This window comes from Saimiri boliviensis, chromosome 12, assembly GCF_048565385.1.
Source record: "Saimiri boliviensis isolate mSaiBol1 chromosome 12, mSaiBol1.pri, whole genome shotgun sequence".
Classification (NCBI taxonomy): domain Eukaryota; kingdom Metazoa; phylum Chordata; class Mammalia; order Primates; family Cebidae; genus Saimiri; species Saimiri boliviensis.
Window position 1 is genome coordinate 35231782 of NC_133460.1, and position 22613 is coordinate 35254394.

Below are 22613 nucleotides of genomic sequence, written 5' to 3' on the forward strand. Positions count from 1 at the left end.
GTTCTCAGGAAGCTGGCAGAAGAGTTAGAAGAAGCAGGCACTCTTCAGGAACGAACTTTGACACTCTGGGCAGGGGACTTTGCTTTATGACTCTTGCTTGTTCCAGCTGTAAAAGCAGGACTAATAACTCTGAAGTATTTACATACTTATCTCCTTATTTTGTGTAAAGCACCGAGCCCAGCGCTTGGCACATAGCTGGCATTCGATAAGCAGGACTGTTATCCTGGGGCCCTAAGTAAGACTTCCAGGCTAGGAGTTAGACCGCATATGCCAAGAGCCGGAATTTTTACCAACTAGCAAATATTTTCAGAGGAGTCACTGCACGTGGCAGTGCAAATGCTGTAGTTCATACAGTTGAAGCATCTGCTTCCCAAATCACGCTGTGAATTTCTCACACTCAACATGGAAACTGAGGAGGCGACTTTTGAGGACTAAGCTCACAGCGGGGAGTGATGGAGACAGTCAAACAATCTAGCAGCCGGGCTGATGGGTTTTTGAATGTGCTTTTGTGACGACTCTGAGGCTTCAGGAAGCAGGCTAAGTGTGAAGAGATGTTGCAAAACAGCCATTCCCATCACACTGGGATAATATTGACTTTTGGCCCTTGGGGAATTTGAGATGTCAAAAAAAAAAATACTGTGTGTTTTTGGAAAACAGCACATTTATACTAAATGCCGTGGCTGGACCGCTGCAAATAAAGAAAACTGTATTTTAGTCATGGGATTGTGGATATAGAGAAGAATGAAGTGTAGAAAGCTGTAACCTCAGCAGAGATGCCAGGAGGTGGGAACAGAACCCACTGGTGTCTTCATCGTGCCAAGCCTGGAGGCTCTGTCTGAGATGACGAGCCAAGCTATGAGTGGGCCAGCCCCTGGAGACCCCCACCAGTTCCTGGGGACCTTTCCAATTACCACAACTCCTAAAGGCCTCCTGGACAGAACAAGACCGACAAGTCACAAGAACTGTTGAGTCAGAAGCTGGGATCATGGAGATGCCCTTGCTAGCTAAATGCAGAGAGAACATCGGAGGAGAGAAACCAAGGCTCTTTAAGATTTTGCCTTAAACTAGCTCTGTGGCTTCCCACTCCCCTAGTCAAAGGGGTCAGCAAATCCTGTTAGTTTCACAGCCTATTTCTGGATTCACTTCATGATTATTTACCCTGGGGAAACCCTTGCGCAAGGGCACTTGGAGGTACCTATTATTGATTTAGGGACGAAAAACTGGCCACCACCTAAACATCAGGAGGGGACTGGCTCAATCAACAGCGGTTTGACCAGATGATCGCAGCGGTCAGAAACGAATGAGGGTGCACCTACGAACTAAAATGAAAAGCACTCCAGGATATGCTGTTGAGTAAAAACAGTGGTCATTTAGGTTTTTTTTTTTAAAACAAGCAATATAATCCTATAGTATAAGTACAGTGGCAAATGCCCAGAGAAAGGTACGGCGGGCCGCGTAGCAGCCTGTGGGGCTTTTTCTCATTTCCCATCAGCATTAGCATCACCTGAGGCACAGCTGTGAGGGCACAGTAAAGGGGCCCGTGTCTCATGGCCCCCCACTCCACCCTTCTCCCCTGCCCTTCCCAACTCCAATTAAAACCCAAGTCCAGGCTGGGCATGGTGACTCACACCTGTAATCCCAGCACTACGGGAGGCCGAGGTGGGTGGATCACAAGGTCAGGAGATCGAGACCACCCTGCCAACATGGTGAAACCCTGTCTCTACTAAAAATACAAAAATTAGCTGGGCGTGGTGGTGCAAGCCTGTAGTCCCAGCTATTTGGGAGGCTGAGGCAGGAGAATCATTTGAAACGAGAAGGGCAAGGTTACAGTGAGCTGAGATCGTGCCACTGCACTCCAGCCTGGTGACAGAGCGAGACGCTGTCTCAACAACAAAAAAACCCAAGTCCATTTTACCACCCATGTCCCCCTGCTCTGTCTTAGAACGTTCAATGGCTTCCTGCTGCTTCTAGGATAAAATCTGAACCCTACAGCAAGCTTACAAAGCGCTTTGCCGTCCAGCCCTGCTGAGCTTCCCAGCTCTCTGTTCTCAGCTCTCTGTTCAGCCCTTCCCTGCAGCCACACCTTTGCACGTGCCCTGCCAGAAGTGCCGCAGAGCCTCACCCACTGGCAAGACTTGCTCACAGTCACTCTCCCCAACCCCAGGCTTCTCTGTAAGTACTGTGCAGTGTTTATTTGATTCACCAAGGGCCTCAGTAAATGCTTGCTCAACCAACCTTCCTTTTCCTGACTCTCATCAACATGTTTGTCATGCCACTTCCTTGGAATTGCAAAAGTTCCTTTGAAAAAGGCCAATTCTTCCCCCACCCCAATTCTTTTCAACCAGGCGGTCCCATACCCCGGCCCTCAGCAGCTATTGTGCTTTGAAGAGGCCATGAGAGGCAAGAAGGAAAGAGACATGTGGGAAACCTAATGACTTTTGCCTTTCTCTGAGGCACCATTATTCTTATTACTGCATCTCTGCCTTCTGAGCAGTTGGTTTTTCCCATTCTTAGTGGGTCCCCATGAATTAACTAACTCTCCTTCCCACCAACTGTGCACTTGGCAATACTGCTTATTTCTTTTTTTTTTTTTTTTTTTTTTTTTTTTTTTTTTTAGGTAGAGTCTCACTCTGTTGCTCAGGCTGGAGTATAGTGGCACAATCTTGGCTCACTGCAACCTCTGCCTCTGGGTTCAAGCGATACTCCTGCCTCAGCCTCCTAAGTAGCTGGGACTATAGGCATGCACCATCATGCCCAGCTACTTTTTGTATTTTTAGTAGAGATGGGGTTTCACCACGTTGGCCAGGCTGGTCTCGAACTCTGGACCTCAGGTGATCCACCCACCTCAGCTTCACAAAGTGCTGGGATTACAGGAGTGAGTCATCATCCTTGGCTGGCATTAACGTTTTCTTTGATCCCAAAGGCATTCCAATTCTTGGAAACTGGGAAGGTGGTTTCAAAACTTGTTCCAGGGTACTGTCTTCGAGCTAGTCAGGGATAATTCAAGACTAAAAATCAAATCAAGGTGGACTTTTATCAATTCAGATATAGAATTAAGGACTAGGAAATTTTCATTTCTGGGTTTTCTGCCGTAAAGGGGCCTTCAAACCTTGAGATCTGCTATCACTTGTCTGTTAATGAGAACTTTCGGTTGATAAAACAAATGATTCAGAAAGGAAAAACAAGTATCAACAGAAAAAGGCTTAGGATGTTTCCCTGGGTGATTTCACGGACTTTTCCTTTAGATACAAAGATTTGAGACATAGATGCAAGTCATGTTCTCTGATGAGGTCTGTGCTCTTGGTTCACATGATGGAGAATACAGCAAGAGTTGGTGAGGTTCCCAAAGCACACCTGATTTTCAGGTGTTCTGCCTCTGAATATACTTTAGAAAGGAGGGCATGGTGGTTCAAGGAGTACAAAGCAGGGAGCCCTGGCCGATCACTTGGGAACTGGGTGACACTGGGCACTGAGGAATGACACTGGCTTCCCAGAGCTGTTGTGAGGTGCTCCATGGGGACTTCCCGGCTCAGGTGGGCGCAGTGTCAATGACGGCAGTCAGCACCCCAGGGTACAGGATGTGTGGTAGGCTAGAGGCCTCGGGGATGAATCTGTGTTCTTCTCTGGCTCAACCACTGCGAGCTGTGGGGCCTCAGGCAGAACACATAACCCCTCTGTGTGAGGAGGAAAATTCTGCCTGCTCCATTACACTCCAGTGTTTTAAAAACGTCCAGGGAAAGCCTTTGTGAAAACAGCAACTCTGTGCCGCTGCAGCATCTTTGTTACTGACAGCAGATGTAATTTTGTTTGTGTAAACTGATTTAATGTGTTGAAAAGGAACCGATTTTCTGGGGTCCCAAGGTTCAGCAATAGCAATAACAACAACAACGAAATGCCACGAGCAGCTGACCTTTGCTGCATGTTTTCTATGGGTTAGGCATTGTCCTGGGCACTCAGGTGAATGAACTCATTTTATGTCACAAGAGCTTAATGAGGTATGTGCCATTTTCATCCCATTTTTTGTTTTTCGGTTGTGGTACACATAACCAAATCTATCATCTGAGCCATTTTTAAGAGTACAGTCAGTTGTTACGTCCACTCACATTGTTGAACATCACCCGTTTCTTACATGAGTAAACTGAGATCCAATAAGGTAAACTAAATGGGTCAAGGCCACCTAACAAGTTTCACAAGGAGGTGGAAGGCTTGGACTTGGGCCCACACTCTCTGGCTTGTGCTGGGTTCTTTCATTCTGCTGCTTCTCACCTGGGCAAGTACTCTACTACTGGAAAAAGAAACTCCACTGTGAATGAACAGAAAAAACAATGAAAAAAAAGGATGCTAGAACTGATCCTGGACACCCCAGGGTGGCAAGATTTGGTGAGTTCGATCTTTTGTGTTTTCCCGTCTTTTCTGACTGTTCTGTGCTAAATGTGCTTGACTTATACTAAGAGGCTGGGAGATGAGGCTGGAGAGCTCTATCCTGTGTATGGGGCCAGGCCCGTGCCAGTGAGCACACAGGGTGTGTGGCTAAGCCACTCGCTTTGCCACTGCCACTGGCATACACCTGCCTGTGCTGTGCTGCTGGCGAGGCTGCCCTGCTGTGGGCCCACCCGAGCCTACGGAACACTCTACGGTGCAGCCCAGGTCAAATGGCAGATTGCACATGGGGTTTTGTTCTCTCCCCACACCTCCTGTACAGGCTTCTCTCTCAGCAAGCAGGGAGTGTTCCCTGCCATCTGACACACTCTTATGACCAGAAGGCTCCTGAGCATACGGTCGCTTTGGCAGTCTGAGCTAGGTGATGACCCCGGAGAGTGAAGCAACACTCAGTTCTTTGGAACTCTCTTCTTTCCCTCCCTCCACCTCCCAAGTGTCTGGGCAAGACAGCCAGCCCTGCCTTCTGTGTCCATATTTAGCAAGAGAGGGCTCCCCACAGCAAGCGCTACTGTGTCTATTGGGAAAGTGTCTTTGGGGGGCGTATTGCATGTGGAGAGAGACCCTGCAGGCCCAGATCCAAAAACATGGTTCCTTCCCTGGCTGTGAGCACCCAACTCCAGATTCCCTGAGGCTCTCTCTCTTCACAGCTGCTCTGGAGCCCTGAAAAGAGGCTTGGCAAACAGGAGACCCCTTAGACCAGGTGTCCCCAGACTTTTTACACAGGGGGCCAGTTCACTGTCCCTCAGACCGCTGGAGGGCCGCCACATACTGTGCTCCTCTCACTGACCTCCAATGAAAGAAGTGCCCCTTCTTGAAGTGCGGCGAGGGGGCTGGATAAATGGCCTCAGGGGGCCGCAGTTTGGGGATGCCTGCCGTAGACTCAGCTCAGGGCTGATGTTTGAGCGGGATCTGTTCCTCACACCCCCACCTCGTCACTTGAAGGCTGATCTCTTAGAGACAATTGCCACAAGGCTTTGAAAGGGGCTCAAATCCTGCTGCTTTTGTTCAGGCAGGATTTTGAAGTCATTTTTCTGCTTTTTGTTTATGGATAACAGGGACAGACTTGCAGAGGTGAGCCCTGCACTAGCCTGGTTTGGAAGTGGCGGTCTCAGAACAGATTCTCTTTCTGAATTGCTGCTTTGCAGGCTTGTCCTTGATACACTGGAAGCAGGTCTTGGGGAGTGAGGACGTGGGCCTATGCCAGCGTGGATTATGGAAGACGGGAGCGGGGCATTCTGTCTGGACCAGGGGCATCCCTTGAGGCCCCTCTCTAGGGAGGGCCTATCCTCCTGATCTCCAACACTCCAACCCAGGCAGAGCTGCCATGTGAAATAGCACAGTCATTACAGGTTGAGCAATCCGAATCTGAACATCCAAAATCCAAAACTTTTTGACTGTCAACATCACACTCAAAGGAACTGCCCATGGGAGCACTCATGGGAAGCTCAGATAAGAATGATGCATAAAGCACTTAGCAGCTCATTTCAGATTTTTAGATTAGTGAAGCTGAATCAGTAAGTCTAATGCAAATATTTCAAAAGCCCCCCAGATCCCAAATTCAAACCACTCATGGTCCCAAGCATCTTGGATAAGGAATATTCAACTTACACCAATGCCAGCCTTGAAGCAAATGGGATTTAGAGGCGGGAAGTGGAGACGCGGATCTTAGCCTGTCGCATAAAGTGCTTAGCTCAGTAAATTCTGCTTTAAAGTTCCTGTAACTCATGAACCCGCCTCAGAGACCCACCTGCCTGAGTCTCTAAGCAGTGAGCTGAAGGCTGGGACAGGGTTAATGCCCAGCTAGAGAAGCTGGAGGAAGCCCCGGGTCCTCCTTCCCGGTGTGACTCCAGAAAGGTTATTTTTTGCCTTGGGGAGCTGCAAGGAGAGAATTGGCTCCTGTTTTATAATCAGAAACGAGAAAAATAACAGACCTAAAACATTAGTTTCTGGGAAATACCACCATGAGATGACATTAGCACCTAGGATGTTATCCTCAGGGGAGAAGTCTGAACTGATGGCTATGAATGAAACATTGATTTTCTTTTTTCCTTTCTGGATGGTGGTTGGAGGCTTCGCGGTCAACTCAGCTGGCTCGTAGTACACTGTCATCTCTGCATTCTTCCTAAGTTACTCAGCTGCTAAGGGCTGCCTTTGGAACCACTGAGGCTTTCCCACCGAACTATTAAAGTGCTTTGTGTCACGTAACTGACCTTGTCGGCGCCATTGTTAAAGACAACACCTGTGAAAGGCAAGGCACGGCCCAGATACTCAGGAAAGTTACATGTCTTTCTTTTTTGAGATGGAGGCTTACTCTGTTGCCCAGGCCAGAGTGCAATGGCACGATCTCAGCACACTGCAACCTCTACCCCCCGGGTTCCAGTGATTCTCCTGCCTCAGTCTCCTAAGTGGCTGGGACTACAGGTGCCTGCCACCACGCCTGGCTGATTTTTGTACTTTTGGTAGAGATGAGATTTTGCCAACTCCTGACCTCAGGTGATACAGGGGTATTAAATGTCTACCACAAGACAGCCGGAGCCCTAAACCCAGTAGGAAACTGGGAAAGGAAGTGAGTAAAGCCCAGCTTAGTGCTACACAAGGAAGTCCAACTTGCCAGCTCACACCCAAACCCCCACCAGTTGGCACTGGGTACCAGACCTGAGTAAGACAGAAATGCCCCAGCCTTAGGGGTTTACAGTCTGTTGGGAAAACAGGACTGAACAATTCATCCAGCCCCGTCCTCTGTCCCCCCAGCCTCCCATCTGCCAATCCATCTGTCCACCCAGACATCAGTAGCTACTGAGCAACTACTTCATAGGCACCAATCAGTACTGTCAAGGACAAGAAAAATGAGGTCCTCGCAACCCTGTACCCACCCCTTGGCTAAGGGCCTCCCATTCTAGTACAGGAGAGTGGCAGCGAACAAGGAATACAAGAGGCAATTTCAGCTAAAGCTAAGGACTATGAAGCCCATGGAAAACGGTCTGGCAATTCCTCAGAAAGTTAGATTACCACATGACCTACTTTCTACTCCTAGGTCTATACCAGAAAGAACTGAAAACAGGTGTTCAAACAATAACTTATGCACAAATGTTCACAGCAGCACCCTTCACAATAACCAAAAGGCAGGCCCAGCTCAGATGTGCACTGATGGATGAATGGGGAAACAAAACAAGGTCTATCCATATAATGCGCATTATTCAGCCAAAAGCAGGATAGATGCACCTTGGAAACATGACGCAAACTGAAAGAAGCCAGGCATGAAACGCCATGGACTGTTTGACTTATATGAAATATCCAGACTAGGGAAGTCTACCGAGACAGAGAGCAGATTTGTGGGTGCCAGGGGCTGGGGGGAGGGAGGAGAGGGAATGACTGCTTAATGGCTATGGAGTTTTCTTTTGTGGGGATGGAAATGTTTTGGAACTAGAGGAGGAAATGATGGCACAGTACTGTGAAGGTACTAAATGCCACTGGATTGTTCACTTTCAAACGGTTAGTTTTATGTTAAGTAAACTTCATCTCAATTAAAAAAAAAACCAAAACCCAGCTGACATGCAGAGAACTAGTGTGGCCTGGGCACTCAAGGAGGGCCCCTTTTTGAGGTATGGTAGCAGAGCCCTGAATGCTGAGAAGGAAGCAGTCATGCAGAGGGCTCCAGGTGGAGAGAAGAGTGAAGACAGGCCCTGAAATGGGACATGCACAGATAGCCAGCTAGTGAGGCTGAAGGGCTGGGTCATCTGCAGAGAGCCGAGGGCAGCGAGGGTTGGGAGTTGATCCCAGAAGCGGGCAGGGGCCAGACTGCATGGGACCATGAGCCACAGAGAGGGGCTGGTGACAGGAGGAAACTGGCAGGTTTTAAGCAGGAGAGAGAGAGCAGCAGAAGAGGCAGAGCAGTCCCCGTTCTGGAGTTAACAGGCTGGTGAGCAGTGGGTGATGGTAAACTAGGAGGAGACAGGTCACTTTTTTGTCACGTCACTAAGCCCTCATCTGCAAGGGCCAGGAGATGTCAACCTGCCTGGCTGCTCTTCTGGGTTGTGTTTTCTGCCAGCCCTTCCCACACCCCCTGATCTACCAGGGGAACACCTGTAAGTAGCTCCAGTTCCCTGCGGCCTCCTGAAGCAGCCTCTGGGCCAGAAGGAGCCCGGGAGTGAGGAGCAAAGCTGCTCTGGGAAGCCGCAGCCCCCGATACCCCTGAGTAACTTCTGGGGAACAGCCTCTACTCTGGGGTCTGCTGGTCCACTTGGTGATTATGGAATGGGTGGCCTTACAGCAAGTTTTGGACACCCTGCCAATCAGGGCAGAGTCTATCTATCTCTAGAAGCAGCTGTTACCATGGGCCAGGTCCACGAGGCACTAACCACAGCAGCGTGGCGCCTTGAAGCCACAAAGAGCTCAGGCCAGAGGCTAGACCTGGCCATGCCTGGCCACCCTCACATACCAGCCACCACTGACCCCCTCCTTAGCCGGGTGCATGCACAATCCCTTGTGAAGCTGAACACTCTGTGAGGGTGAGACCCATCAACATAAAATCAGCCAATAAATAGAATTCGTGATCTTTTTTGTAAGTTAAATGGAAGAAGAAAAATACACCAAAGTGGCTAGTCACCTATTAGCCCTGATTTATACACTACTTTAATATCTCCTCCAAGGAAATGAAAGGCATATTTTCATCAAATATAATCGTTTATAGCTTCTAAAGGGGAGACAAACTGCTCTATGACAATTACCTGGGCCCGCAGATAAAATCGGAAGATGTACCCTAATAAAACATACTTGTCTGGCAGCCACCCCGGGGCATGCAGCCAGGGTTGTTTTCTTCCTTGTGAATTATTCCCCAGGCAGAAGCAAGGACTCCACACGGTGTGGCCTATGGGGAGGGACACCACTGTGGAGGGTGGGAAGGCGTCATGCCCCAGCACCCACAGGCCCTCGATAGCAATGGTGGGATGTCACAGTATCAGAGGCCAACCTGGGCCAGGCTTCTGATGACCAAATCCCCCTCCAATGCCCAGCTCCCACTCTGGTGCTGCTCTTTGGCTTCTGTAAAACTCTGAGTAAGGGAGGGTGGTGAAATTCAGTTGATTTGCAACCGACCTAAATCTGTCACCTGGGTACACGGTCCTTGGACACACATCTTGCTCACTTGGTGACCGAAATTTAGCCAAGGGATGCTGCTTAAGGTCTTCTGTGGTCTCAGTTCCTTTGTGTTCCCTTGTCAAAGTGCCGTGGACTAAACCATCAAGTGTTTAGGGCCCCAGAGGGACGTACCTTGTCTGGCCAGTGTTCAGAGAAGGGAGAAGGCCTTTGATGGGCTCTCTTCCAAGGCTGAGCAGAGAACAAGTGCAGGCTCTTTCTTCATTCAACAAACACTGAGTAAGACCACAGAGCTAGGCGCTGAGATACAGGGGTGAACAGCATAGTCTTTCTCCCCTGCAGAGAGGGTTCCCAGCAGGCAACTCTCTCTGCAGGGGAGAAAGACCATGACCAGGCACACAAAAGCATCAGCCAGGTGAAGAATCTCAGCGCTGTGGATGAAAGGAACCAGGCCAATGCGATGGAGGGAGGAGGCCACCCTAACCATAGCCAGGGGCTGATCCGAAAAGACCTCTGAAGAGGCGACATACAGGCTAAGCTTGAGCCATTAGTGGGAGGCAGCGACACCAACATCTGGGGACAGACATCCAGTGCAAGGGCCTGAGGCAGGGAAGGCCGCGGTGATACACAGGAGTGGGTCTCAAAGTGTGGTCTGGAAATCCCTGTTTTCATAAAAATAGTAAGCCATTTTTTCTTTTACGTTCATTTTCCCAGGAGTGTACTGAGGAGTTTTCCAGAAGCCACAGAATGCATGCTATCACACCAGACAGAAAACGGAAGCAAAGAGGGGAATCCAGATGTCTTCTATTAAGCCACGGATTAAAGAGATTTGTAGAAATGCACACAATCAATTTTTCTGTGTGTTTTAGAAAACAGAGTTATTGTTCATAGGAAACTCGGTTATGCATATATACAATGGATTTATTCAATAAATATGTATTAAAAGCATTTCTTAGTTTTAATTTCTAATGTCATAAATATAAATATAATCTATCTAAATGAAACCTCTTTAAGTTCTGTAGTACTTTTTAAGCGTGTAAACAAACACATGGTGCTGTGGCTAAAACTGTGAGAAATGCTGCTTAGAGGAGCAGCAGGGGCTGGCAAGGCTGGGGTGAGCTTGAGGGAGGGGGAACTTCATCCGAGAGGCTGGCTGGGGCCAGCTCTCACGGCCATCACCCAAGATCAGAGGGAGAGATGTGGATTTTGTTCTAAGTGCAACAGGAAACCACCAGAAAGCTGGAGGCAGGGGTATGACATGATCTGATTTAAGTACTAAAAGGATCCCACTGGCTGAATAGAAGCTGGGGATCCTGAGGAGGCTTCTGTTGCAATCTTGGGAGATGTGGGAGGGGAGATCTCAGATCTCAGTATTTTCTAGAGGCCAAGCAGGCTGCTGGGTGTGGGAGTGGGGTGAAAAGATTTAAGAATGACTCCAAGGTGCTGAGTGGCTGCTGCTGTGGGCGACCCTGACTACCGAGATGGGGTGGGGGCAGCTTATGCTCCTGCCATGCCACGGCTCAGGATTTCAACTTGCTCTTCAGGCCAAGGCTCTGGTGCCAAGCCCAGTCGGGAAGGCAGTGAGGCCTTTCTCTTTGTGGGGGTGGGGGTGGGAATAAGTAAGACTGTCTCCATCCCACTCCTCACACCTGAGTGGCACTTCCAGGGACAGGCAGGGGAGACACAGCCAAGGGCTGGATGCCACCTTCAGCAGCCGCCTTTGCCTTTCAGTTGCCCCAGTTGGCACAGCCCCATACTTGTTGACCCTGGGACCAGCAATAGGACATGGGGCATCCCAGCTGTGCCAACCGTCCTGCCAGTCAGGCCCAGGTTCTGGAGCCAGGCCACACACCCAGGACTTGATGATCCTCCCCCTCCACTGGAAGGCCACACAGGGTGGAAGAGGTAAGCGATAAGTCATCCTAAAGCATTCTGCAAACAGAGAAATGATCATGGAGATGCCGGAGAACACGCCACTTGGCTCTATTTATTTACTTACACTCTACCTTGTTCAAAAGGGATTGAAGCAGAAATAAGGCCTGTGCTTTTCTCCTTAACCAGTAAGTCCCCAAACGGAAAGATGCCTCCACGACCCTAAAGAAGTCATTCCTTACCAGGTCAATTTGTACTTAGTTAACTGAGACTCAGTCGTACTTTACATTTACTTAGCAATCATGGCTACAGAACACGAAGCAACCCAGAATGTTTACACAAAGAATCCTCCAGACCCTGAGACAGGCATCTCACACTTCATAGCTGAAAACAGAGGTGGTGCCACAATCAATCTCTCAGCCTAAGATTGTTTTTTTCTTTTCTTTTTGAGTCAGGGTCTCACTCTGTTGCCCAGGCTGGAGTACAGTGGTACAATCATAGCTCACTGCAGCCTCAACCTCCTGGGCTCAAGTGACCCTCCCACCTCAGCCTCACGAGTGTAGCTGAGACCAAAGGCATACCCCACCACACCCAGTAAGTATACTAGAGACAAGGTCTCACTATGTTGCCCAGGCTGCTCTGGAACTCCTGGGCTCAAGCAACCTACCTACCTTAGCCTCCCGAAGTGCTGGGATTACAGGCATGAGCCACCATGCCCAGACCTAAGACCGGTTTTAACAAAGAAATCAGTCACAAGCTATGGGTGGCAAGGCGAATTGGTGTACTGCTTTCTAGAGTTCATGTTGGGAATACGTATACCAAGATTAAAAACCTTCCCCTTTGGCAAATTCACTGCTAGGAATTTATCACACAGACATGCCAGATTTGCGCAATTACACAAAGACACCCTGAGGATGCTCACTGTGAGAGCAAGACACTGGAAATCACCCAAATACGAAACAGCAAAAAATATTTTTTTGCCCATCCATATGACAAAATACCATATAACAGTTAAAAAGAAATTAGGTTGATTTATACGTGTTAACGTGTTAACACTTTCCATTACAGAAGAAGAGGCAAGGTGCAGCATCAGACATATGGCATATACCATGTGTAATAAACAAACAAACATATGCATGATGAACCAAGAACTATCTCTGGAAAGGCAGGCAAGAAACTGTTAACAACAGTTACTTCTGAAGCAAAGTAGACTTACTTTTCACTTGATCATGTTCTACCTGGATTTAAAAAAATCATATGCCTACAGCATATACATATAAAAAATGAATTTGTTCAATCAAATAATGAAACTAAAATAAATCACGTGGGGGAACCAGGACTCAGATTTTGGGCAGGTTCAGATGGCTGCATACTGCTCTTAAATCAGTAACTGCTTTGCAAAACATTTCACAACACTTGCAATTTAAGTTTGAAGCCCTACACAGGGAGGGGCTACGTTGTGAGGGAGAGCCTGGCCAGTGTTCTCAAGTTTTGCCGTCAAAAGAAAGGTTCTCTTCCCGTGCATAGCGGTGCACAGAGATTGACTTAAAGCAGACATGTCAGAACAGGAAGGGGAGTTTGGAGAAGTGATCCTTTCCACTCTGACAAATCAGTAATGAACTTTCTGTTCAAGTTTCTGTTTTGGAAGGAGGGGAGGAGGAGGGTTAGAGATGAGCTTTGGGGAAAGAGGGAGGAGGTGCCCTCACATGGAAGGGGTGGACAGCTGACCTGCTGGGCGGCAGGGCCTTCTTCTGAAGTCTCACTTCTTCAGCAACCAAACTCACTATCTCTTTCTAGTCATCTCACATGGAGAAGGAAATTACTCTCCCACAACCTCATCACTAATCATTTAAATGTTTCCAAGAAATTTCCAAGAAACTTCTTAGTCAATTCTGAGAAGTTTTTCCACATACCCAAAAACATCTCTGGAAAACCAAACCAAACACCAAAGGGAAAGCCAAAATTTATTTTTGGGGCTGTGTTTCATCTCGAGCTGAGCTTCGATAAATTCTAAGAAGCTGGTGCTGCTAGCCAACAGGGCTTCTGAGAGAGGAAGGGCCGTTCACACAGGCTCCATCGAGAGAAAAGGCCTGAACGCCCGAAAGCCCACCATGAAGAGTGAGCTGCGGCGCAGGGTCGGGGGGCTGGCTCACCTGGCACCTTGTCCACAGATGCAAACACGGAGCGCTGCACGGTGGGGTCACTGCTTCCCCGGCGTCCCTGGTCGTAGAAGCGGAAAGGCAGGTGCTGAGTGGAGCTGGAGGAGCCGAGTCCAAACCCCAGGACTTCAGTGGTGGGCTGGATTGGGAGGTCCAGGAGGGCTATGGTCAAACAACAGCATGGTTTGTTCTCAGCACTCGGGACAGAGCGGGTGGTGAGAATTTTGGGGGGCTGGGGGGACACTCTAGTGGCTGTGGCCCTGCTACGCACATCACTTGGGAAACGCCAAGCAGGTGGCAGGCAGCCTTGAGCTGGGGAGTCCAGCGCATCATCAAAGATCCCACTGAGGCTCAAGGCCCAGCAATTGCCAAGTGAGAGCTTCAGGCCTTCAGGTGGAGACCAAGAAGAAAGGGGTTCGAGCCCGGGCTCCTCGAGTAGAATGGATGCTGGGTCCATTTCCACTTTGGATTCTCAACTTCCACGTGTAAAGGGCCCTGACGAAGGCTGTTTCAGACCCCAAGCGAGTGGAGCCAAGATTGCCCAGAGAGTTCACACACATGTGTGTGTACGTGTATCTGCACATGTGGAGCAGCACGTGAAAACATGTATGTGCATGTACGTGTATAACTATGAGTGGGTGTTTATCTGTCTCAGCCGCTATCCTCCCTTCCATAAACAAATCTCCCAATATATCCATTCGGGGGTGGGGGAGGTGCTTTTAAAAATCAATTTAAGAAATATCCAAGGCTTTAGTTCTAACATCCACTTTACAGCATAATTCTCAATTTTCAAATGAAATATTTGGTCTTCATGCCAGCTGTGAGAAATTGTTTTACATGAAAAAAAAAAAAATAAAACCTCTCTGAAAATAAATCTTTAAAGAAAGGGCTGAATGATTTAAGTCACTTTGCACATTACAAAATGCTTCAGTAATGATTTTGTAGGCCAAGTTTCAGCTAAGTGAGAAATGAGGCGGGGATGACAATGTGGGATGCGGGCCTGTGCAAATCAGCACAGTAAATCACCGCATCTGTAACCGGCCCTCCGTGGGATTATTATTTTTTATTTGATACAGGGTCTCACTCTGTCACCTCGGCTAGAGTGCAGTGGGGCAATCATGGCTCAATGCAACCTCTACCTCCCAGGCTCAAGTGATCCTCCTGCCTCAGCCTCCCAAACAGCTGGGACTACAGGCATGTGCTACCACACCTGGCTCATTTTTGTATTTTTTGTAGAGAAGGGGTCTTGCCATGTTTCCCAGGCTGGTCTCAAACTCCTGAGTGCAAGTGAGTTACCTGCCCTGGCATCCTGAAGTACTGAGATACAGGCATGAACCACCATGCCTGGCCAAGGGCTTATTTTAAGTTATCCCTTGAGAAAGCACCCTGGCATCCCCAGGTAGGCCTAAAATCCTCTCAGAAGCCACCCCGATGACCACTGGTGTCTGAACTGAATGGCACTGGGTATCTTGAGAAAGACTTTATAATTTTAGGAGTTAAGAGAATGCCTTCCCTGCAAAGCCGAGGAGAAAGCCTTGCCTTCCTGCCCAATGAATCCATCTCCCTCATCTTTGTTTCTAAGAAATCTTGGCCTTCCTGACACTGGGTAGCGTTAGACTTCCTCAGAAATTCACCACAATCCCCGTGAAATGTGAAATGACTTCCTTCCAAGGGTTCCAGCCTTTCACCAAGCAGGGCTACCTCTTTTAAGAACAGGGAAGCAGGAGTAGGAAGTTCTGCCTGTGGGTTCTGCCTGTGTGACTTTGGGCAAGTCCCTGAGCCTCAGTTTCCTTCTCCATAAAATGGGCAGAGCAGTCCCTACAGATCTCCAGAGTTGTTTCAAGGACCGGAGGTGGTAGAGCAATGTCAAAGCACTTTGTTAACATAAGCTTGAGAATTTCAGTGTGAAGGGCTGAGAAGAGTGGTCCCACAGTGACGTCCACTTGTTCCTAGCCTCCTGCTGCTAAGGAGGGCTCCCCTTCTCTTCCATGAAGCCCTAGAAATTCACCAGAAACCAAACACCCAGGAAATGGGACATTCTTCGGATTCACGTAAAACAATTTCAGAATCATAGGTGTCTTCTTCTATGCTATGGGGGTTCTCAAGGTCAGTGTGAGAACCACGAACATCCCTGTCCCACCAAGTGCCCAGAGGACACTCCACCAGGGCCTGGCCACTCACCAGCTATCCTCTGCATCTTCATGCGCCTCGCCTGGATGCGGCCTTTGGCCAGGCGCTGCTTGGCGATGATGCAGCGGATATGGTCAGAGAAGATGAAGGTGGCCTGGAGGATGGGGAAGGGCTTGGAATGGGGGCTGGATGCAGGCTTGTGGATGGTGATGTTCAGTGCACGGCTGTCATCCTCCACTCCAGTCACTTGCATGTCCTGCAAAGTCAGAAGAAAAAAAAAGGGGTTTGTTGGGTTTGGGAGGAGGGTGGCTAGAAGCTGTGGCATCATGTGGCATCTAGAAAGAGGTCTCCAAATCCAACTCCGCTTTTGATCTAAGATAATTGGCCTCCCAGGTCCAACAGAGTCAAGGATGGGCACAAGGCAGACCAGGCCCAGTGGGAGAAGACAGTGTGGGAGGCACAGAGTACCTCAAAGGAGAGGATGTGAGTGGTGGTAGCTGGTGCCTGTTTCCATGAGGACTTGGGTCAGCTCATGAATAAGAGGGTACCACAAGCTTCTTCAAGAGGCTACAGGTAACACAACAGGCAAGCTCTTACTTCTGAGGAGCCAGAAATAATGAACCAAAATTCCTATCACCATCAGGCATGATCTTAGATATAATCACTCATCTACTCATCAATTTCTTCCTTATTTCTTCTAAGAATGGGACATCATTGGCAGCCATTTACACATCTTTGAGAAAACTTCTGTTCCCAAAAGAGAAAAGCTAATCCTGAGAAAGGGACAGGGGCTGGGCGTGGTGGCTCACTACTGTAACCCCAGCACTTTGGGAGGCCGAGGCGGGTGGATCACTTGAGGCCAGGAGTTTGAGACCAGCCTGGCCAACATGGTGAAACCCCGTCTCTACTAAAAATAGAAACAGGCATGGTGGTGTGCACCTGTAATCCCAGCTACTTGGGAGAGTAAGGCAGGAGGATCACTTGAACCTGGGAGGCGGAGGTTGCAGTGAGCTGAGATCGTGCCATTGTACTCTAGTCTGGGTGACAAAGTGAGACTCTGTCCCCCCCCCCCCCAAAAAAAAAAGAAAAAGAAAAAAGAAAAGAAAAAAAAGAAAAGGATAGGGAAAGACATCAAGCAGAGATTTGACGGAAGCTGTGTTTCGAAGGTGGAGAAGAAACAAACATGTAGCAAAACATAGTAAAGATAAACCCAGTCTAAAACCTCAGAATGGACTCTTCATAGAGAATCTGCTCCCATCAAGGTTTGAGGTGATCTGATATAAAAGCCTGAGACGGGATAGACACAAAAGTCGGAAATGTTAAAACAGGTGGGGAAATGTTGGGAAAGGCTCACAGAGGAAGATGGTTGTGGTTCTCAGGCATGACATTGGGCACGGGCTCTCTAGAGATAACACCCTATCGAAACTCGGCAGTAAGGATTCGATGAGGTATTCTGCATTTAAAGCAGGGAGTGTGGTAGAGCAAAGAGCTGACAAATAGTAGCTATTGGAAGATGGCCAAAAAAAAAAAAAAAGTTTATGTGGCTTTCATTGTCTGATGGAAGACGTGTATTAATTCTTCAGGGGAGGAAAACACTTTCCTGACACTAAATTCTGAAGAAAATTAATCATAAGCCTAGATAAAGCCTAGATAGATAAGCATAAGTCACTTAATGGACAATGTCTTACATGGAGTACTTTTTTTAAACGAAATGTTTTTCTATAGTTGTTTCTCACATCACACTTTGTAAAAGACACTTTTATAATAGAAAGATCCTGAAGAGGAGGAGGTTGGGGAAGAGGCTGTAACAGCAGCTTCAAGTACGTGGGTGGTTCTCGCAGAGAGCGGGACACAGACAGCAGGTCAGGCTGTGACAAGGCAGAGGTTGGGGGCCTCGGGAAGGCCCTTCCAGAAACCAGGGCTGGCTGGCAAAGAAATGGACTGCCTTGAAGCAGGGCAAAGCTCAAGCCTGAAGTGACAGCTGGACATCCAGGGACAAGGAGTATGGCAGAGGGGTGACCTGGGAGGCTGCTTTCAGCTCTTCTGATTCTTTGCTTTATGTACCCAATGAGCTGACACTAGTCATCCATCACATGGACAAACTTTTTTTTTTTTTTTTTTTTTGAGACTCACTCTGCTGCCCAGGCTGGAGTGCCATGGTGCGATCTCAGCTCACTGCAACCTTTGCCTCCCAAGTTCAAGAGATTCGCATGGCTCAGCCTCCTGAGTAGCTGGGATTACAGGCTCCTGCCACCAAGCCTGGTTAATTTTTGTATTTTTAGTAGAGAAGGGGTTTCACCATGTTAGCCAGGCTGTTGTCGAACTCCTGACCTCAAGTGATCCACCTGCCTCGGCCTCACAGTGTTGGGATTATAGACAGGAGTCACCACTCCCAGCCCACACTGGCAAACATCAAAAACAAAAAACAAAAAACCCCCAAACCCAAGCCCCAGTTTGGTGCCTGGCAAGTCAGAGCCTAGTTCTGCTGGAGTGATGCTGAGCAGAAGGGAACTCTCAAAAATACCAGTGGCAACCATCATTTCAGAGTGGTATTTGGCAGTGTCTATTAACACTTAAAGTTAGTACACCTCAGCTTGTTGGTATCAGCCTAGGGAAATCTCACCCAAGTGCCTAAAGAAGTAAGAGTGATTCTGTTCATGGCAGTACCTTCTGGAAAGGCAGAAAACTGGAAATAGCTGACAGGGAATGGGCTAAATATGGCTTGTTATAGTCGCACAGCAGTGAAAAAGAATACCAGGAAGTCTGTGTGTATGAATGTGGCTGGCTCTCCAAGACATACTACTGATGATATTAAATGAAAAAAGCAAAGTATAGAACACATTCAAAGTGGCATCATAAAAAACACACATACACACTCTCAAGTATATGCATCTCATTTTAAAAAATAGTACGCATAGTTACATTTATATATGCATCTGGCAGAAAAACAGATCTGGAAAGGTCACACTGATAATAAGGATTATCTGTTGTGGAGGGGAGGTGTAAGAATTGAGGGTTTTGGTCAAAGAGGACTTCACTTTCATCTGTGCATATGTGTGATATTTTAGCTTTTTGTTGGTGACAATGTATTCAATATACCTCGTATATCACTAGAAATTAATGATAAAGATGATTGTGTGTGTGTGTGTGTGTGGCCAACTGAGAAGAGATTCCAGAGCTCCTGGCCATCTTACCTGCAGAAGGCCTGCAAACTTGACCACTCCCCAGCCAAGTCTGGACACGTCAGGCTCCACCAAGCTCATCTGGTAAATATCCACAGCCAGGAATCGCTGGACCATGCCGCCATCCTTAGTGATCACTGTGCACGCAATCAAGTCGCTGTTATCTGGGAGGAAGAAGGTGGGAAAAGGATGAGGCACAGTCTGGCTGCCCAGGCTGATGGAGACACCACAGCTGACTCTCATTCCACCAGGAGCAGATCTCAGTGGTCACAGCCCAGGCCTAGAGTCACACAGACCTAGGTCTGAGTCTCTTCTCTGACAGTTACGCCGGGAAAGTTTCTCTGCCTCTCTGGACCTCAAGATACCTCATCTGGGTAATAAAGATAATGCCCACTCCCCCAAACTGCTACTGGTTAGGACTAATGCATATAAATCACCTGTCCAATGTGTACTGCATGTTAAGTGCTCAAACTGTAGCTTAAAAACAACTAGCATGGCTGGATGTGGTGGCCCACGCCTGTAATCTCAGCACTTTGGGAGGCCAAGGCAGGTGGATCAACTGAGGTCAGGAGTTCGAGACCAGACTGGCCAACATGATGAAACCCCGTCTCTACTGAGAATACAAAAAATTAGCTGGGTGTGGTGGCAGGCACCTATAATCCCACCTACTCGAGAGGCTGAAACAGGAGAATTGCCTGAATCTGGGAGGCGCAGGTTGCAGTGAGCTGAGATCATGCCACTGTACTCCAGCCTGGGTAACAACAGCAAAACTCTGTCTCAAAACAAAACAAAACAACACAACAACAACAACAACAACAACAACAAAATCAGCAACCCAAGAAAGAAACTGAAGATGACACAAGCAAATGGAGAACCATCCAACGCTCACGGACCAGAAGAAATAATATCATTAAAGTGACAATACTATCCAAGGCAATCTACAGATTCAATGCAATTCCTATCAAAAAAATCTTTTTTCACTGTATTAGAAAAAAAATCCTAAAATTCCTATGGTGCCAAAAAAGAACCCAAATAGCCAAAGCAAACCTGAGCAAAAAGAACAAAGCTAGGCCAGGTTTAGTGGCTCACACCTGTAATTCTAGCACTTTCGGAGGCCGAGGTGGGAGGACTGCTTGAGCTGAGGAGTTGGAGACCACCCCAGGCAACATGGTGAAACCCGATCTCTACAAAAAATTACAAAACCTCGGCTGAGTGTAGTGGCACACACCTGTAGTCTAAGCTACTCAAGAGGCTCAGCTGGGAGGATAGCTTGAGCCCAGAGAGGTTCAAGGCCGCAATGAGCTGTGATCATGCCACTGTACTCTAGCCTGGGTGACAGAGACCTGTCTCAAAACAAACAAAAAAGAGCAAAGCTGGAGGCATCATACTGACTGACTTCAAATTACAAGGCTGTAGTAACCAAAACAGCATGGTACTGGGATAAAAATAGACACAAAGGCTGGGCACTGTGGCACATGCCTATAATCCCAGCACTTTCGGAGGCTGAGGCGGGAAGATCACTTGAGGTCGGGAGTTAGAAGAATAGCTTGGCCAACATGGTGAAATACTGTCTCTATCAAAAAATATAAAAGTTAGCTGAGCGTGGTGGCATGTGCCTACGGTCCCAGCTACTCGGGAGGCTGAGGTGAAGAATCACTTGAACCTGAGAGGCAGAAGTTGCAGCAAGCCAAGATCGCCCCATAGCACTTCATCCTGTATGACAGAATGAGATCCTATCTCAAAAAACAGCAAAAACAAAGACACACAGATCAATGGAACAGAATAGAGAACCCGAAATAGAGCCACATGTTTCCAGTTAAGTGATCTTCAACAAAACTGATAAGAACAGACACTGGGGAAAGAACACCATTTTCAATAAATGGTGCTGGGAAAATTGGATAGTCACATGCAGAAGAATGAAACTGGATTCCTATCTCTCACTGTATACAAACATCAACTCAAGATGGATTAAAGACTTAAATGTAAGGCCCAGAACTATAAAAATCCTAGAAGAAAATCCTGCGAAAACTTTTCTGGACATTGGTCTATGCAAAGAATGCACGACTGACTAAGACCTCAAAAGAATTTTGGCAACAAAGCCAAAAATAGACAAGTGGAACTTAAACCAAGAACCTCAGTAACATTTCAGTGCTTCTTTATAGACTAATAGCCGTTTACAGTTGTGATGGTTAAACCAAGTTCACCGAATTAAGTAAAGACAGTAAAGCAAGAGTCCCCTGACCCGTTACAGAATCGCCAAGCCCTCAGCCCAGGGTGTGACAATTGAGAGCCAAGTCCTGCATTGGATGTTGTATGTGGATGTGCATTGGATGTGTATGGCACTTGGCACTTCAGAACCAGTTTTCCCATTTGTAAAATGAGAATCACGTCCCTTATCTTGAATTGGCTGTTGTGTTATATGAAAAAAGGCAGGAAAAGCATGGGTCTTACGCATAGGTGTCCTCTGTGTATGCTAGGTTCCTTCTCTTACTTGAAAACTGTCCCCAGCTGGGTGCGGTGGGTTGTGCCTATAATCCCAACACTTTGGGAGGCCAAGGTGGGAGGACTGCTTGAGCCCAGGAGTTCAAGACCAGCCTGGGCAACATAGTGAGACTCTCTCTCTATACAAAGCAGAAAAAAATAAGCCCCTCAGATACTTGGGAGGCTTATGTGGGAGGATCATTTGTGCCCAAGAGGTAGAGGTTGCAGTGAGCCACGACTCTACCACTGCACTCTAGGTAACACAGTGAGACCCTGTTTTAGAAAAAAAAAAAAAGAAAGAAAGAAAAGAAAAAAAGCTATCCCCAAATTCAGTATCTAATTTAATGCCTATCCTTAACTTGGAAATCACCACAATGACACAGGACCATTAAATCTAAGGTCTACGGCAGGCGTCCTCAAACTAGGGCCCACGGGCCGCATGCGGCCCCCTGAGGCCATTTATCCAGCCCCCCGCTGCACTTCAGGAAGGGGCACCTCTTTCATTGGTGGTCAGTGAGAGGAGCACAGTATGTGGTGGCCCTCCAACGGTCTGAGGGACAGTGAACTGGCCCCCTGTGTAAAAAGTTTGGGGACGCCTGGTCTATAGTGTACGCAACCCTCTGCCACTTAGGTTTTAAATGAGAGCCCTCAGTCCAGAAACCACCTAAATGTCCTCAAACAGGAGAACTCTTTGAGTATAATTTTTTTCCCACCAGATGCAAAATTGTACGTCCAGTTAAAAACTGTTTAACCAAACTGTGGACGGTGGTTACCCATGAGGTGTGAAGTGAGAATTGGGGTTGGGATGTGTGTGTGGGAGAAGTATTAAGGAGAGAACTTTCATTTTTGTTCTATGTCCCACTCTACTGTTTAAAATTACTTTAAAATGAGAAAGTATTCAAGACATATTTTTGAAACACACAGAATAAGCCCGAGTTAAAAATCATTTTACAAGTAATTGCAATGACTGTGGAAAACATTATAATTTTAAATGAAAGAGGATAAAAATGTTATTACCATGAGTTTGACATGTTTAGAAAAAAGTCTCCCTACAAAGAAATACTAGTACAGAGAAAGTATGCCAAAACATGAACAGAAGTCTCTGATAAGTAGAGGATAGGCGACACATTTTGTTGTTTCTTCACAGTTTTATTAAAGGATAATTTATATACCATGAAGTTCACCTATTTTAAGTATACAGTTTGAGTTTTAGTAATTTTTTCTTTTCTTGAGCATAGTATCCAATAGTTATTCA

General features: G+C 47.5%; 1 protein-coding gene across 8 annotated transcripts in view; it reads right to left on the minus strand.

Moving 5' to 3' along the window:
• The window catches only part of CLEC16A (C-type lectin domain containing 16A), a 231727-nt gene that overhangs the window by 40626 nt on the left and 168488 nt on the right, over positions 1-22613 (minus strand). For 7 of the 8 annotated variants that reach the window (XM_074382227.1, XM_074382226.1, XM_039478046.2 and 4 more), the window contains 3 exons: positions 18890-19041; positions 15747-15951; positions 13560-13727 (listed from right to left, as the gene is read on the minus strand). In XM_074382227.1, the coding sequence (XP_074238328.1) occupies positions 13560-13727; positions 15747-15951; positions 18890-19041 (525 nt within the window). Of the gene's footprint in view, positions 1-2573; positions 13728-15746; positions 15952-18889; positions 19042-22613 lie in introns of those variants that run through there. The other variant, XM_003928731.2, reaches the window with a different exon arrangement.